We start from the raw sequence: 17,959 nt of genomic DNA on the forward strand, positions 1-17,959 counted from the left end.
CAGAGCACAACACAAATGTGGCCCCCTGCACCTTTGCACCCACAGAAGGACCAGTGTGACCACAAAATTTGCTGTCTGGACAGCTGTTTTATTTGTCTTTTTCACACAGAACAATATTAGCGTGGGTGCAGCTAAAACAACAAGCAATATATATATATATATATATATATATATATATATATATATATATATATATATATATATATATATATATATATTAAAAAAACAACAGCAACAACAACAATGCAACACAAAAATGAATTAACCTAGCACGTGGCAAGGCTGTTGAAAGAAAAAGACTACACCTACCAGGACTGCTTGTAAAAAAAATACATATTTTGAATATGTACAAAATTGCTGCCACTTTGCAAGTCAGAAAACACACACACACACACCACTATAAACACATTCACACACTAGAAATCAGGAAGTAGAGGGAACTGGTCTTTTTTGGTCCTAATTTAAAATTAGCACTTCAGTCTCCAATCAATGTCCAGCTGCTAAATAGAGCTTGTGAAATCTAAAACATGGAACAGAATGAACAACACCACGTTGTACAAGGTAGAATAATATGGTATAATGATAATATTTTACAGTCACTTTGTTTATTATGATCGCCATTACTGCAACAGACTGACAACCTGTCCAGGGTGCACCCCGTCTCTCACTGTTTTACAGCTGGGATAGGTTCCAGCCTTCTGTGACCGGGACCCCCATTCAGTGTCTGCAGAACAGGCTTCACTACCCTATGATTGTATTCTCATTGGCTGGCATTTTTTCTAGAGTAACTTTTTCCCAGTCAGAATGTCACGTTAAGTTTCACAGTGTCATAATGATGACATTGAAAATACTCAGGCGGAACATTCAATAACTGGTGTGTAGCATTACAATATGTACATTCAACTTTCGTATGCAACTTCTGGTATAAAAGTTAATTACTTATAAACTGTGTGTGTGTGCTTTTTCAATACAGGTATGTTTTAAGGAAGGTAAATATCACAGTTCCTCTGAGACTGAAACATGGAAATGATTCATGGTGGCAGCTATTCTCTTTTTAAAGATTTAGTCAGGTTTTGACGAACTAAACTCGGTATAAAAAAAGGAAGGAAGCTGTGGCATAAAAAAGAATTATCCTTATATGGAAAAACTATGTACACTATATAAGATTTGCTTATGTATGTTTTTTTAAACGTACAGATCAGTTCAAAAGCTCAAAGTTCAAAAGTGAAATTCACTGATACTGAATAGATTATGAAAGATTTGCATGAAAACACACACACATATGCACAGACACAACCCTGTATTGCATTCACAACCTCCATCTACAAACAGCCCCACACATCCATCCACCCAGTGGTCAATTTCATTAAGGTTGGCATATTTAAAGGTAACAAGGCCGACCGAAGTGCAAGTTTAAAATAAGCAAAATAAAACCACTGATCAAAAAAAATAAATACAAAAAAGATAAAAGCAAACAAATGAAATATAATTAACTACAAATAATTTATGGCCTGCGATTACTAAATGTGGAAAAGCTTGCTGTGTTGGGCCAAATTAGAAATCAGAAAGTGAGTATTTTGGTAATTTTGCAGCACAGCATGAATTTAATAACACACTGTATTCTCTCCTGTATTTTGCTAGGCATCACAGAACAAAAGATCTAATAAAATTAATTTGGCATTTGTACTTTGTACTGTCAGCTCAAGTATTTGGCAGTGCAGCAACTTATTTGCAATTTGAAACCTGAGGGACAAAAAAATGTGTTGATGCAGAAACAGCCTTCAACAATAGCTGCTATTAACAAAAGATGTGTGAATGTTAAAACTGACACAGGGTCTCAGTCTTGTGAAATCTAACGCTTGAGGTAGCAGACATGACAGGATTTTTTAAAGTGCGAAACATACATTCAGATAAAATTTCACATTACAGGAAACCAATGTAACATTCAGTGCTGTGAAAAAGTATTCACTTCCACATTCGTCACACTTAAATGTTTCAGATCATCAAACAAACTTTAGACAAAGGTTCACTTAAATAGAGCCTGTCTGACAAAGAGAAGCAGCTAACAGATCTCAAAAAGCAACCCATCAGGCCACAATCTAAAGACACAGCTGAGAAACAACATAGTGGTGGGAAGTGTGATTGTCTGGGGACTAGCCATAACAGAACCATGAATTCTGATCTCTACCAGAGGATCCTGGAGGAGAATGTAAGGCCATAAATTAGTAACCGGAAGCTCAGGTGCACTTGGGTTATGCAGCAGGAGAATGATCAGAAACACACTAGCAAATTCCTCTGTGATTGGCTCAAGGCCACTCCACAAAATAATGTGTCTGATTTAAAACAATTATGCAAAAAAGAATGGTCAAAAATGTCTCTACAGTGATGTGATTGCCAATTATTGCAATTACTTGATTTCAGTTCTTGCTGCAAAGGTTGGCAGAACCAGTTACTTTTTCACAAAAAACTTAAAAAAATCAGAAAGGGGCCAAATATTTTTTCACAGCACGTCAATAACAGTAAAGATTAGAAATAGAAAGTTTCATAATGCAACACGTGCATGAATAAAAATGCTCTAAAACACTGGCAGTCTTTTCAAAACACATAAGGGCTTCTTAGCAATTTGTAAAGAAAGAGTTAAAAGAATGTTTACATTTTCATACAATTCATAAGGTCATTATTTGTTTAAAAAAAACGACATATATTGCAGAGAGTTGATATTGCACTGGAAAAACCAAACAAAATAACGCGAATGGCTTGCATTACCTGTCTGAGCCACAGCTGTTACAGATGTTTACACAGATGTTGGAAGTGCAGTTAATTAATGGAAGGAAAGAAACAATAAATGTCACTGAAAAAACAGTAATTGTAACAAATTTCGGATTTTAGACAATCACAGATTCAGCCTCTAACTTACATCACTGAGGAACTAAAAGGACAAACTCTTAATCAGAGCCATCATTACACAAACCCAGATCACTGGGCTTGTCTTTCGGCCCTCTGCCTTATTCGGCCACAGTTGTTGGTACTGTTGGGTCTTCGCGTCATTCTCCACCTGTAGTTCGTACTGTACCAGGACTTTACTGTAACCCATCTCCTGTGATATACATTTGTAAGTTCCCTTGCACTCACTGTCCATGTTGTCAATCAGATAAAGGCACTGCTCTTTCTCCGAGCTACAGGCTGTAGAGTTTTCATCGTGCTGCCAACTGTACTGAGCATGACGGGATGACACTGGGCATTGAAGGAAATACTTTGAGTAACGTGGGACTGGGACTGGGTCACCTGTATAATTTGATGCTGTGGAAACAACAGAAGAGGGACAACTTCAGTTCTGCTTTTCGTTTTGTCTGTTTATTTTTAAACCAGTCAGATTTCAAATGTAGTGTAGTTAACCTAAATCAAACTGGTTTCCTTCCCTCAGGTGAATGTTCATATAAGGACCAAGGGCAATGTAGCTTTAAAGCAAACAACAGAGAAAATGCGGTTGTATATTTTAACAATCATTGTTTACATAGTGTAAAGCTGACATTGTGTCTATTTATGCATTTGAGTTTTCCACTGCAGTCAGCTCAACAAATACCTAATGGTGTGTAAGTGTTTCAGTTGTTAATTATAGAATATAAAGCATAAGAGAACTTCTCCTTTTAAAGCCTTCAAGTTAAAAGAGGAAGTTGATCAGCTATAAGGGTTGGAAGTATTTATAAAGAATAACAGAATAAAATAGAAGAACTATATCATATGCAAATAAACATAAAAGGATTACTATGAGATATTATTAATGTAAATTATTTAAATTTTAAAGGGTAAATGTTTGTAATGATGAAAGCACAAGTTGTGGAATAAAAACTTTTTTTAGTAACTCAGATAAACATGATCTTAAGATGTTGATAAGATTAAAACTGAAGCACATTTGACCACAGATGGCACCAATGATGAGTATCATTGCAGAAGCGTGTGGCATACAGATGCACAGCTATAAGAAGAAACAAATCTAGTTTTTGTTCCCCTTAACGTGTGACCTATTTGGCGAGACAGGAAGCTAAACTATGATGAATAAAGGCTATGCTGTCTGCTGTGCGTTTGAATCCCCCTTGCATATGGAGGAATACAATGTGCACACTCTCACCTACCAAGCTATTCAAATGAGTCTTATTGGCTGGTGGTAACTGGTTTCTGGTTCTGTCTTGAATTTGCGGTTTGCATCAATTTGCTGGAAAATTTGTGTGTTACATTACTTGTGTAGGTTTTCTGAAATATGTCACTCAAAAATGTGCTGCGAGTGTATTAATTTATCCTTTTAACATACATTTTGCCGTATTTGAAATGTTTGATTAGTGTATAGACAGAGCTTGTGTTACTTGTGTTGCTGCTGTTGATTTTTTTTGTTTTTGCTTTGTATATGAGGAAACAGCGCCATGGGTTACTAACGGAAACCACAGAGGAAGCGAGAGCGGGGTCTTTATGCGCTTGCATATGCTCATACATCTACACAGTATATTTTGCAAAGACTTTTATAACTTTATAAGAGATCAGTTTCCTACCTATAATTGAATTATGTATAAGTGTATTGTGATATTTTTCCATTCACTTATTTTGCTCTTTACACAATTCACACCAATATAAGATAAAAAAAAATCCTTATTTTTCTTTCATGCTGTCCATTCTGCATTTAAACAATCCACATTTTAGCCATTTTTCCTCTAATGCCAGTCAACAGACTTTACTGCTCAACTGCATTGACTCAGCTCTTTGTGAGAGTTTGTCAAGTTAGTTAATAATTAACCACATTTAAAAATTTTTTTTACATGTACGTTTGATAATTACTGTTATGACACCAGGCATTTCTTTATCAGTCAGTTTTATAATAGAGGAAGAGAAACTGAACTGAAGGGCTTCTTCATGATCTGGTAAAAATTAAATAAAGATTATTTTGAATGGCAAACCATTCAAATCTATTCAAGTGAACCAAAGACTGAAAATAGTAGGAAATTACGATCATGCAGTCTCCTGGGCTACAGCTAAAATGGCCCTTTTACTCAATCTTAGCTTTTTAGACTACCTAATAAAAAATAATACATTTATATTATATGATAAAGCCAATAGTGTATTTCTTAAATATCAGATAAATATATAAACAGTTAAAGGACAGTTAATGATAACACTAACAGGCCTCACAAACTGTGTTTAGTTTTTGTATTAGGTTTCTGAACTAGCATCACAAAAGATAAGAAAGGGAGAGGATACATTTGGGTAATTTTCAGCTAAGAAAGTACCAACTACCAGTGTATACAGCACTGTATTGTTTTGTGGTGCATCTAATAGCTCTTGTGTTCGGAATACAGGAAAATAAAATTCAAATACCCCCAAAATATTTAAACAATTCCTTCTATGATTGTTCATAGACTATCGTTTGATCTTTGGGTTTTTCCTCTGCTATGCAGGGTCTTCACCTTAAAGTGTCCCAAGATTAGTTTTGTTGTGAATAGGCATTATGCAGTAAAGTAAAACTGAAATGAATTTAAATACCATTGTGCTCATTACAGACGGAAAGGTCCCCAGTGGCTGCATCATGCCAGCTCCCCCTGAAAAAGATAATGTATGAGTAAATTAGGCCGTATGGAATGATTATGCTTAACAATCGATTTAAAAAAATGTACATGTTACTGGAACCAGTGGAAAGTTTTGATCTGTGTATATTGTTTTCTAACTAAAACATCTTTGATTAGAAAATAATTTTTGGTATTGTGTAAGATAGTCAATACCAACTTCAGTATTTTTCATTCACACAACACTCTTTGACTGTACTGGGATTTTGAAGCAAAAGGAAATCTAAACAGATCAAAAGAAAAAAAGTGGAATGATTCAATAACTGTAACATTACAACATATAGTACTGTCCCCACTCATAAATGTGCTCCAAGAGAGCTTCCACATCTACATGGTTTGGAGTTTTTAGGAGTTTTACTATTACTAATATTCTGAAATTTGTTATCCCTCTTAACTGTCAAGAAAAAGGGATTTCTCCCCATCTGTGGGCAACTTAGCCTGATCTTTTCATAAGTGGAGGATTAATATGAAGTGAACCTTGACAACATTTTATCAGAGAAAAAGATCCTTAGCGGTTAGTAATCTCCCACATAAAACGAAAAAATCATCTGCATGTGTGGAGCTGCAAAAACCCAGCTGTACTTTTGCATGCAGTGTGGTTGTGTTTGTAAGTTTGTTGGTTGAGGTTTGAGTAGCACTAATTTTACCTCACTAGACCCTGTTCTCTTTTCACTATAATGTTGTGTAAATGTTCCCATTTACAGTTAAAGGTGCCTTCCCTTTTAAGAGGTAAATTTCATCTTCAAGTCAAATTTCTGTGGAACAAAACTAGAATCACAAAGTGAGAATGAAAATACCAGTGCATTGATATAGTTCAATATAGTTCCTATAAAGGTATTTACAGAAATTAACAAATTGCCATGTGAGAAGAAAAATGTTGGGAAAGTTTAAGTGAACACATCTCTTTAGAATGAAAAAAATTCTCGTGTCATTATCAGACTTATGTTGAAAAACGTAATTTCCTTGATAGTTTGCGTAGTATGCTTTTTTAAACCCGCATTTCCTGAAAGATAACAGCTGCTGAATGTGAAAAACAAAATCACACATTTTTTTACAGCAACGCATTTCTAAGTGTACAAACCTAGTGCCATTTCTGAATTGCTGTGCTTAATAATAAGATTAACAATAGCATTACTTTCATTGAGCCATGCAAATGATCAGGATTACGCTCATGGATGAGCAGGGCTGTGGACCACAGAGAAAAGGATTTGTTACCCTGATCAATGTGACAATGTTATTAGTTCATCTGTGGACTGATTTGCATGAAAAATGCATGACTAGAATGAGGCTTGGATCCAGGAATTTTTGGAAGGACTAACATTGCAAAACAGGGAAAAACATGACATTTTGCATCATATCTTCACAAATGCATCTTAATCAAGTTGGAGAAAAAAAAGGGGAAATTAGTGCACGCTATCTTGATGTTCAAGAAAATGTCACGAACTAATATAGATATCCATCTGAATCCAGGTATTCAGTCCTTGCAAGGTGTGCAGGGAAATATTCTTGTTTTTTTCAGTCTGAGTCTGCCAGTGTGTGCACAGACAAGTCTGGAAAGTCACAACAGACTGGAGGGCCTGCAGGCATCTGGAGGGAATCTTGCAATCACCCACCAATGAAATATGCGTTACTCATACTAAGGTAGACACATGCACACTGTAGACATGGAAACTGACATATTCTTAGAGCTCAGGTACTGTTTAGTTGCCAAAATTCTTATTGCATACATGTGACACAATATCCTGTACTCGACTAAAGCAAAATGTCTTGACACATGGCTGCATATAACTGATTTGTGGTTACTGGTCCAATTAAACTGCCTGGAGTTGGCAGTTATATTCTTTGTTGTTGTCTGTGAAGGTTCTCAGTCATCCAGGTCATTGTAGTCTAAAGAGCTTGGAAAGAAAAGCATCTGGACTTCTTTACGTTGCTTGAAGATGTTTCACCTCTCATCCGAGAAGCTTCTTCAGTTCTAGGGTCAAATGGTGGAGAGCCCCACATTTAAACCCTGTAGGAGTATCTCCCCAAGAGGGACAAAATAACCCCCTAATGATAAAAAAGAGGCCATTTATGTCCACTGTGAGTGACCATCTTTGAACAGAGGTGGTGGCTTACGACACCAACTCTCTGCCATCTATAATCCAGTTTTGAGATCCCTTCCCAGACGCCTTAACGCCCACTCACATCCTGGGCCATCTGACCTCAGGAAATCACAAGATAGGGTGGGGCTAGGTTTCACAATGAGCTCACCCGAAACCTTGGCTGATTGTGACCTACACCCGTTTTCGCACATTGGCTCATGTGATTAGGTAGAGGATCTATAGGGGGTCCTTTTGTCCCTCTTTGGGGGACACTCCCACAGGGCTTAAATCTGTGACTCTCCACCATTTGACCCTAGAACTGAAGAAGCTTCTCGGATGAGAGGTGAAACGTCTTCAAGAAATTCCAGACACTTTTCTTTCCAAGCTCCTTAGACATTCTTTGTTGTTCTTCTATGTTTCTCTATGCTATCTCTAACTCTAGTAGTGTCTAAGACCATACAATATAAAATGCATTGAGATCACTCTCTTTTGTGAACTGGCACTATGTAAATGAAATTTGCTCAATTTAATGCACATTATCTTGTTTTGGTATATGTGCTCTTTAATCTATGAGTAATATACAAAATATACTCGTGATTTTCTTGGTTATTTATGTTAATATTTTCTCAGTTGAACAAAAGTCACCTGTTGGCTGATACCTGATCGGTACACAGAACACTAGTCTTTCATAAAGCAGTAGAGCTACAGTAGGACAAATTCACAAACGGCTCCAAGTGTCAATATGTGCTGAAATATTGTGACAACATGATTTACGGGACATTGTAATTCCCGAGTGTTGCTGGATTAAGTTTGCAATGACTCATCTGTCGAGCTTTGTCAGGTGGCACAAGGCAAAAAGTACACTAATGATGTTGCATAATCATTTATACTCTTCGGGGCGTGCGAGCACGACTTTGTAGTATCTGAATCAAACCTGTGTATGATTCAAAAGGTACACTAATGAGTGTTTAAATACTACGGAGTAATGTTTGTATAAATATGACCATGTTTTTACATGGTCATATTTGGTATTAGTAATGTTGGTATTAATAAACAGTCCTGATTCTGCTTTTATTGCCTTTTGACTGTTGACCAGCAGCAGCAGTAGTAATGGGCAAAGAAACATACCAGCATAGGCAAAGAAAATTAATGTGACTAAACATGAATATAAAAAATGAACATATTTCATATTTCTGTTTAGGGAAGGAAAAGCATTCAACACAACTGTGAAGCTGACTTGTTGTTCGCTTGGATGACTTACCTCAAATTAGGATAAACACTTATTTTAATTTACTGTTGGAAATATTTAATGCAATTGTTGGCTGTGAAGAATTATTCTTCATATTTTATAGATACGAGTTCCATAAAGCTCTGAGGTCTTACTTTGTGTCACGTATGCACTGGGTGCCATCCCAGCCACAGTAAGGATCTCTGGATAACATACAGTCCTGGCAGGTATCTCCATACTGGGAACAGTCTGCTACATCAAGTTGGACCAGTTGTCTTCCATCATTCACATACAGCTTTTTCTGTAATGATGGACAGGTTTTCTTAATGTACTGGGCTTTTTCGTAAAATTCATTGGAAAAAAAGATTGAAATGATTTCAAAGTTATTGATTAGATGCTACAGTAGATTCTTTAGGAGATAAAATTGTTAATTTTTCCCCTTTCGTCCACAAAAACCATTTATTCCATATGAGTAATCTTTGTGGTTTGATTGGGACATTGGTTACACAGTGATCATTGTTACTCACAAAGGTAGACTGAAGGATGATGCTGAGAACGTGTGCTTTTTGTTTGAATGGTTGATACTCAGCAATTACAAAGGTGTGACTTTCATTCTGCAGCACCTTATGAATCCCTCCATTATCTGTGGAAAGACACAATGGGGGTGAGGGGTGAGGGAGGAAATGACTAACAGTGAAAAACTGTCTAACCACTCTAACCCACCTCTGCCATCCCACTCACTCTCTGGATCTGTTACCTTATATGATACTACATTTTGTCTTCAGAACCTGTATAAACTCATCAAATAAATTTGTTAACCAGTGACTAACTGTGATCTCAGCACCACACACATCACAAGGCGCAATCCACTCTGTATAGTAGCCTGTGGGGTAGTCATTCAACAGTCACATCTAACTCATCACATACTTTAATACTCTTCTGATCATATTTAGAAAAGGCTGACTTAGTAGTCACGGAGGTCAAAGTACAAACAGCGTGCGTTGACTCAACATGTTATTTTAAGGGGAACTGGAGTAAAAGGAAAACCAAAAAAGTGTCAGGGCCAGCGGGGGCAGACCGTGTGGAGAGTGTGTGTGGTGGAAGTGGAAGACACATGAGAACACAGCTGACTCAAATGAAACATAATGACAATACAGAGGAGAGTAATACTAACTACAATGAACAAAGAACACCAGACTCTTACAGAATAAAACAGGAAACACGGAGACATAGACATGGAGATTAAACATGACATGAACTTAACCGCATAGACATGAAACGTAGATGCAGGAACCAGGGAGACTGAGTACAGGCGGAGATGACAGAAATAACTAAGAAATAAGGTCTGAACAGCAACCTAGAATTTAACTAGATTGAAAATGAATACAAAAAATACATAAAACTCAAACACTGGGTCACACGACCCAGTACCGTGACAAAAAGCCTGTTATGTCAACATAAAAAAGGAAAAAGAGGAAGTTTATATCTGGGAGTTTTATGTTACATTCAGATTGTGCCACACCTGTTCTTCTACTTGTCACCTTTGTGTGAAGACCCCAGCAGGTGTGATCATACAGGAAACTTTCGGTTTCTGGTTTTGCAGGTTACACCACCCACCTACGTTTGCCCTTTAGTAAATAATTCCTCTTCATTACAACCCAGTCCCACTCAGTCTGTTCCGATGTGTGCCTTATTTTACTAGACATATACTAGTAATGACTACTTTAATATTATGTCCTGTTTCTACTCACCTTCCACTGTAGACAAACACACAGAACATTCTTCTTAACATTTAGTATTTTATCATTTAGATTTTTTTTTACTCACTTAAAGACAGGAAGATGACGTTCTGATTACTACTTCTGCTGTTTGGTTTACTGTCAACTTGGATGTGGGTATAGTTGTGATGATTAAAGAAAAGAAGGCCAGGGTTGCCGACAGGATGAACCAACTGCTCCATCTCTGAAGTCTTTTCAATCTTCTTCAGGGTGTCCACTGAAAGCTTGGAGCTATCAGGAGCGCACTGAAGAAGAAAAAAGTGCTCTATTTAATAGAGCTTCATACCACGTGTGGCCCCATTTACCCCTTGAAGATGTGAAGCCTTTTGTTTTCTCTTGCTGCATATGAAAACTTTACTCTGATAATGCTGTCGGAGTAACCATTTAAAATTCAAAAGCTGTTATAGGATCAGTGAATTAGGAGAAAATCATGTCTCTAATTTCCAAGTTACTTAGTTACTTGTTTCAAACAAGTTTAATACACTCGATTTATTTGGCAATTTAATGAGGCCTGTGTTTACCAAAAGATATAGCTAAAAAGATCAGGCCACTTTGTGCTTTTAAGTATAATTACGCAGTTGGTTTGAAAGATATCAGCCATAAAATACATGAATCTTTGTGTAGTGGCACTGTTTGTTACACTTTTCTCTTCAGACCAGTTTAAATGTCTCATACCGTCCTTGGTCTGTCCATTTGGTCTTTTTTGTAGCCATTGAAAGGAGAGTTTTCGAAGATTTTGTTGATGTCTTCAATCGTGTAGACACAGACAGCACTCATCCCCCTGCAGGGAGACTCATAGTCAGCAGGTTTGTCTGACACATTTAAAGCAAAATGGCTGGAAAAACAAAAACAGCTGACCATACAGACTGAAAAAAGGGGAAAAATAAACAGAACATGGCTTAAAACTACAGAGGACATAAAGTGTCACCTGACCAAATAAATCTAAGTTAAATCATAAAAGCACTATGAGGGTGGCATTTTTTTCTATTACAATTTTCCCAAGTTCCTGTGTTTTACTTCTGTGTAAAAATTCCAAATCAAGCAGCCAAATCATTCTGGTTTAAACCTTTGGTTACTGGTTTAACATCCATGTGATGTTAAACCAGTCATGATCATATTTTGAAAAATAAAACAGCACATGACTCAGTTACACAAACACTGAGTCATAAAAACAGACAATAACTGTATTATAACTATTATTTCATGTTAAATCAAATGTAGAAATGTGAATAATATTACCATAATAATGACATATATTAACTATGATAGAGTAGAAGCATCAAAATCAATGATAATAGTCCTACCATTCATTTCTAAAGAGTGCATAGATCTTTGTATCCTGCCATCGATCTGCATCCACAGTGGAAACATCCACCAGCTCAGAGAAATGCTGTTTTCTCTCCTGATCTCCACAGAAGAGCCTGGCATTCATCTGGGATGTCCAAGTAAACTGCAAGTTGTTCTTAGGACCACCAACATCTGTCTAGAAGCAATGGACAGTCAATCATTATGTATTTATGTTTATTTATTTATTTTTTATTGTTGGTGGCACTTAATACAAATTTTCAAACTATTTTGGTCTTACCATGCAAACCTGGGTCACAAAGGGGAGCCACATTTCACTGAACAGTCCAGTGTCTTCGGTTTTCTCCTTATAAAAGCCATAAACTCTGTTCTGGGAGGGCTCCTCTTCACGTTTGCTGAGCACCAATCCTACATAATGCTGCTCTAAACATTGAAAGAGAAATATTTATTTGTCTCCAAACATTCATAGTGATGTGATTTCACTAAATAAGGTCTCTGTGGCTCTAACTTTATGAAAATACCTTTATGGTGGTTCTTTGGCCCCACTTCTGCTTTACCAAATTTGTGAATGCCAACAGATTCATCAGATCCAGAGCGTGTTATGTAGAGATCTGTACTTTGTTCAGATTCTGGAACAAACAGTGGCAAATTGACGTTTTATAGGGATGTACAAACAGGGAGAAACTAGTTCAATATTATAGTAATAGGGAGAAGAAGCAACCTTTAAAAGGGACTGATTTAAATAAAAGATGTTAGTAGTTTTGACAAAAGTACAGACTTTCTGTAAACACACAAGAAGGATTAAAATTACAGACTCATAGAAAAAGGTGAATGAGGAAGGAGGGATTCATCAGCAGATTTATTCAAAAGCATCTTGTGTGTAAAAAACTCACCTGCAAGGGCCGACAGGTCACCCTCATTTATGTTAAATGAGCTTATATCTTTTATATCCTTGCATATCGGTGACTGCTCTGCCAAATTCTATTAAAAAGAAAGAGCAGTTTATCTTAATTTATCCCAACTAATGTACATCACAGATGATAAACATGTATAGCCAACACCCTGTATCTAACAGATAGTTCAAAAAATTATAAAGCAAAAACAAATATGGCTAAACAGGAAGTGCTGTGATGTATTTGCTTTGTTTGCAGAAGAGGGCTGTTTCAATTAAACCAGAAGTAGCTTCGCTTAGTATCAACCCTGAGCAGAAACAACACAACTACCAGTTCCCAGTATTATATCAGTTCTCTGTCACAGTACTCTGTCCTACCGAGTTACAGCAAACTGTTTCATCGTCAGTGGTTCCACACACAAACAACTGGTTAGCATCTTCCATAAGGTGGGCCAAAGTGATGTTATAGCTGCAATCCTAAATAACAAGATTGTTGTTAGATTTTTTGAGTGTTCAAACAATACAATTTAACAAACTACTTAATTTTGCTCTGTTTATCTGTTCACTGCTTACTTACATCACTGTTGCAATTCTCCAACCGCATACGTCTTTGATTCTGTGGAAATACATAATGCATGACTATTACTTTCCCATGATATTAATATGAAGATCCATTTATTTCAGAGCATTCAATACATTAATTTAGTGTGATTATACAGCTATGTTCTACCTTTTTCTGGTTTTTAATGTAGGTATTCAGGTATGTTTTTCCAACAGCTAAGACAGTGTCCGGTTGCTCTTTTAGAAAAATCCGCACCGGTGGATCATGAGGAAGATCTAACCTATTCATTGCAGCTTCTAGAATTAAGAATAAAAAACAAACAAACATATATTAAAGGATAAACACAGCCAATGATGTAAAATTGCCAAGCACAGCACAAGGACAAAATGTTACTGTACACATGTTTATACATGAATAACCTGTTCTCAGTCCGTCTGGTCCTGCCTGGAACATCTCCCAATATCTATAGCATGTACCACAATGAGGCTCAACAGTTAACCCATTTATGTAGTATAGTGCTGCCACTAAAGTCATATATTTTTTGTTTTTAATTATTTTTTTCCCGTCATCCTGAGAATGAATCCTAAACCCTTTGGGGATCCATTTTTGTTACTTTGTTACGCCCTCACCCACATTACAGAAATCAGAATGTGAGAGTTTTAGGTTTTTACTGTAATAAACTTGCTAATATAAGCTTTTAGTTATAAATATTACGTTTATTCTGTGTTTAAAGGTGAAGGTTTTCTTTTTGTTTCAAACTATTACTTTTGTAATCTGAGAAGAAAAGTACACATCAGCAGATGTTAGTGCTTACTGAAAGTACAGGGCGTTGACCTGATGTTAATCAACTGACTGAAGCAATTTTTTGGTTTGCACACTTTTACTGAGAAAGTCAGTGTGCTTTATAAGCTAAATTACTTCTTCTACCTGCAGCAATGACGGGGCTTTCTGAAAAATGTAATCAAAAGAGCAATGGTCTCATACGAAATAAAATGATATAAATGTTAATATTATATAATATATTAATTAGCTAAACCCAGTATGAACTCTATCAAACCCCTGAAACTGGAGAAGCTAAATGGAATTCAGTGTAAGTGTCAAAACGTGGTGAAAAAGTCAATAATTAAACTTCCACTAATTGAAACCCTAACGTCTTTATTCTTTTACATGCCTTCCTTTGTACATAGAACCTTTTAAACATTTCTTTAAATGGATGCAACTCTTTATTTCATGGGACACTTGACCAGCAAACAATGTTATGAAAATATAAATTAAAGCAACAACACATAAATATAGGAAATTAGAACAAACAAAGAACATTGTCAAAGTCCAGCTTAGTAACACAATTTGCACTCTGCAGCTACAGAATTCTTTATAAGTGCTTTGGGCTCAAACACACTTGTCCCATAAACAGGAAGCAAATAAGACTTTGATGTCCGACCAAGTTGTAGAATTTGGGCACCCAGCATAAGCAGCAAGTGATAGCAACTTACATAGATAAGAAGGAAATGTATCAACATGGCTTTGGCTTTACCACGATTGAGCAACTTCGTGGTATACAATGATGTCTGCAGCTGTTCAAAAACAGCCAGACGTTCCTCAAGTTTGACTCAGAAGAGCCTAAAACATCTGTGTAAAGATTCTCTTTACATGTTAACATAGCATTCCAGGTGTTATTTGCAAGTATAGAAGAAAAAACTAAAGAACAGGGGGCCTAAAACTGAACAGCGTAGGAGTCTTTCTGAAAAAACCAGGAAACTTAACGTCTGTCCATCCAAAGCCACGTGTAGACCCTTTTTTAGGGGTGCACAACCACCCCCTAAATTTCATCATATCGTCCCTAAAGATAACTTTAGCATAGGTAGTAATAATAATGCAGTTTTAGTATTATATTCTGACATTGTATTCTAATGTTATGTTAACAGTGTGCCTTATCATTATTAAATAAGACTTTTTTTGCAACAGCTGGAGAGACGAACATGAAGATATTTCATGACAAGTATCAGTGTTGGAGACTTAAAACACACTTTACCTGAAACATCCCAAAAGTGCAAACTATTCTCATAATACGGAGACATTGCTGGGGGCGCTGTCATCAAGTGATTGCTTATGTAGCCCCCCAATAATGTAAAAATATACATTTATGTGCATTTTTTTTCTATATAGCGTCAGAGATTATTAGGCAATGATGATCTTCTGAGCCATATGTATGGTGGACACACACTTTAACGGGATTGAATAATATCTACTGTACTTTTGAAAGGAATATGTCGTGTTTTTGTCCTGAATCACAATGATTCATATTGATTATAGTCATAGACTATAGACTTTAATAGACGTAAAGTATGCCAGGAAGTCACTTAACATGATTGAGAAGATTTTCCCGATTTTCGGCTTTATGACTCATGTTTACACTATGTTTTATCTTAGCTAAAAAGAGAAAAAAAAAACATTTCCTACCTTTCTCTGTGAATATCATCCTCGGAGAACGATCGTTTCCCACAGCCAGACAACAAATGTGTAAAAAAAATAGACATGCCACTAATGAGAACCTCATCTTCCAGATCTCCAGGCACGATATTATAAGATGGATCTAATAGTTAGTGATGTGACGTTCTGTATCGAGGCTTCGAAGCTCGTGTCGAGTAATGGAGGGGGCGTTTCCGGATGCGCGTATCGAGGCTTGCTTCATTTATGGGAGGAGCTGAAAATGATGACGTCCGAAGCCTCGCTGCCCGGCTGTACCACGTGACTGGTTCATGAAGTGGTTCGAACTTTGCCACGAGATATGACAGCGATATAGACCCCCCAGACTTCATTCAAAATGTGGGTGTTTGATGGAGAGTTGCGGTTAGTGAGAGTTTGGAGACAGTTTGGAGGTTTATGAGAGTGAGGAGAGAAAGTCAGGAGAGAATGGAGCCAGCTAAGAAGAGGAGGATGTCCTCCCCTGTGTGGGAACATTTTGATTTTATTCCTCCCAGCAAGGTATGTAACTTTCTACAGAAGATGTATTTTCATAATACTGATGGTGCAATACAATTTATGTTAAGCTGTCTTGACTTTTGTACAAGGTGAAGTGTTTGCTATGTGCCAGGGAGCTGGGATATAACAACAACACCTCATCCATGCTTAGGCACTACAGAGCTTTGCATGAGAATAAGGGGAACACCGATTGTGGAGCAAGACCAGGTGAGCCATCAAATGCCATGATAATATAGCATGCAGTAATGTTACTAAATGATATAACGATATTATACAACTGTAATAAGTTACGTGTGTGATATTTATATTTGTGCTTTGTCTTTATTGTCTTTCCTCAGGAGAACAATCTCCAATAGATGAAGACCTGGTTAGCATGGTGATTGAGGACTCCCAGCCATTTAGCATTGTGGAGGATGCACATGTGACGACTGATAAACGTTAAAGTGAAATCTTAACAAAAGGATGCATGAATGTGACAGGTGAGACCTGGGTCTGGGAACCGCCCCTGGTAGGCGGGGCTGGGTTTTTCCTTATATGAGCACAGGTACAGGTAGAAAACTTGTAGTGGACTCCGCCACCTCTTAGTGAAGGGGTAAATAAGTAGTGAAGTAAGGAATGCGTTACCATATTGGAAAGCCAGTCTGATTAGACTGAATGCAAAGTGGAAATGCCTTAAACAACTGTTTGTTTGCTTTTCGCATTGCTTGCTTATGGCCTCAGTTAGTCCAAAAAGACGATGACGCGGGGACCTTCTTGTGATGGTCAGGTCTCCTTGGTTTTTCAGTCTGATCTGTCCCTCTTTTGCAATGTTCTGCTTGAGAACAACAAGGTGATGGACTTCTTACAGACCTCAGTAACTGATGAGTGACTGATAGGAAAGGTTACCTATCAGTTTCCTATCGTGGTGGCTATGCTCAAATATTATATGTATAGCAAATCCACCTTCACTACATGAAACATATTTTTTCATTAACTAGTGTTAAAGTAATATTCTGTTATCAGAATCAGCATACTTTATTAATCCCTCGGGAAATTACGTGGGTTACAGTTGCTCCAATACAGTAACAGAAACAGACGAGACTATTTAACAATACAATATGTTACAGATTTACAAATGTAGGAAATTGCACAATATAGACAAATCACTCAATAATAAATATCAATGATTTACTGAGGTATTTATGAATTAATATCAAGAATATTCACAGCAACATTACTGAGTAGAAAAGAGTGTGTGCAAAAAGGGTGTAACTATTGCAGTGTTTACATTGTATTAGATAGAGGAGTTGTACAGGGAGATGGCCACGGGCAGGAATGGTTTCCTGTGTCGTTCAGTGGTGCTTTTTGATCATCTCAGTCTCTCGCTGAACGTGCATCCCCACAACATTACTGGCCTTGCGGATCAGTTTATTTAGTCTGTTGGCATCAGCAACCTTCAACCTGCTCCTCCAGCATGCAACAGCATAGAGGATAGCACTGGTCAAAGCAGACTCATAGAAAAATCTTTATCTTTCTTAATGTA

At 37.0% G+C, this 17,959-nt stretch overlaps 1 protein-coding gene across 1 annotated transcript; it reads right to left on the reverse strand.

The window, feature by feature from the left end:
- Window positions 1-456: 456 nt before the first annotated feature.
- On the reverse strand, window positions 457-16,294 carry LOC146718275 (semaphorin-7A-like). Its single transcript, XM_085443467.1, has 14 exons — window positions 15,916-16,294; window positions 13,624-13,751; window positions 13,471-13,509; window positions 13,272-13,370; window positions 12,895-12,982; window positions 12,523-12,630; window positions 12,282-12,424; window positions 12,001-12,179; window positions 11,372-11,477; window positions 10,746-10,941; window positions 9,446-9,561; window positions 9,074-9,219; window positions 5,530-5,585; window positions 457-3,300 (listed from the first exon to the last, which is right to left on the reverse strand). Exons 1-14 carry the CDS (start codon window positions 16,010-16,012, stop codon window positions 2,930-2,932), a joined length of 1,872 nt encoding a protein of 623 aa, XP_085299593.1. The 5' UTR covers window positions 16,013-16,294; the 3' UTR covers window positions 457-2,929.
- Between the last annotated feature and the right edge of the window lie 1,665 nt (window positions 16,295-17,959).

Source organism: Copadichromis virginalis, linkage group LG1, assembly GCF_057382275.1.
Source record: "Copadichromis virginalis isolate Kocher_CV1m ecotype Utaka linkage group LG1, C_Virginalis_male_GT1.1, whole genome shotgun sequence".
NCBI classification, from domain to species: domain Eukaryota; kingdom Metazoa; phylum Chordata; class Actinopteri; order Cichliformes; family Cichlidae; genus Copadichromis; species Copadichromis virginalis.

Coding starts and splice junctions, on each gene's coding strand:
- LOC146718275 (XM_085443467.1), bottom strand. CDS start 16,012: ATGAGGTTCTCATTAGTGGCATGTCTATTTTTTTTACACATTTGTTGT. Junction 12,983..13,271: donor AAACAGTTTGCTGTAACTCG/GTAGGACAGAGT, acceptor TCTTTTTAATAG/AATTTGGCAGAGCAGTCACC. Junction 12,631..12,894: donor TGACCTGTCGGCCCTTGCAG/GTGAGTTTTTTA, acceptor TGTTTGTTCCAG/AATCTGAACAAAGTACAGAT.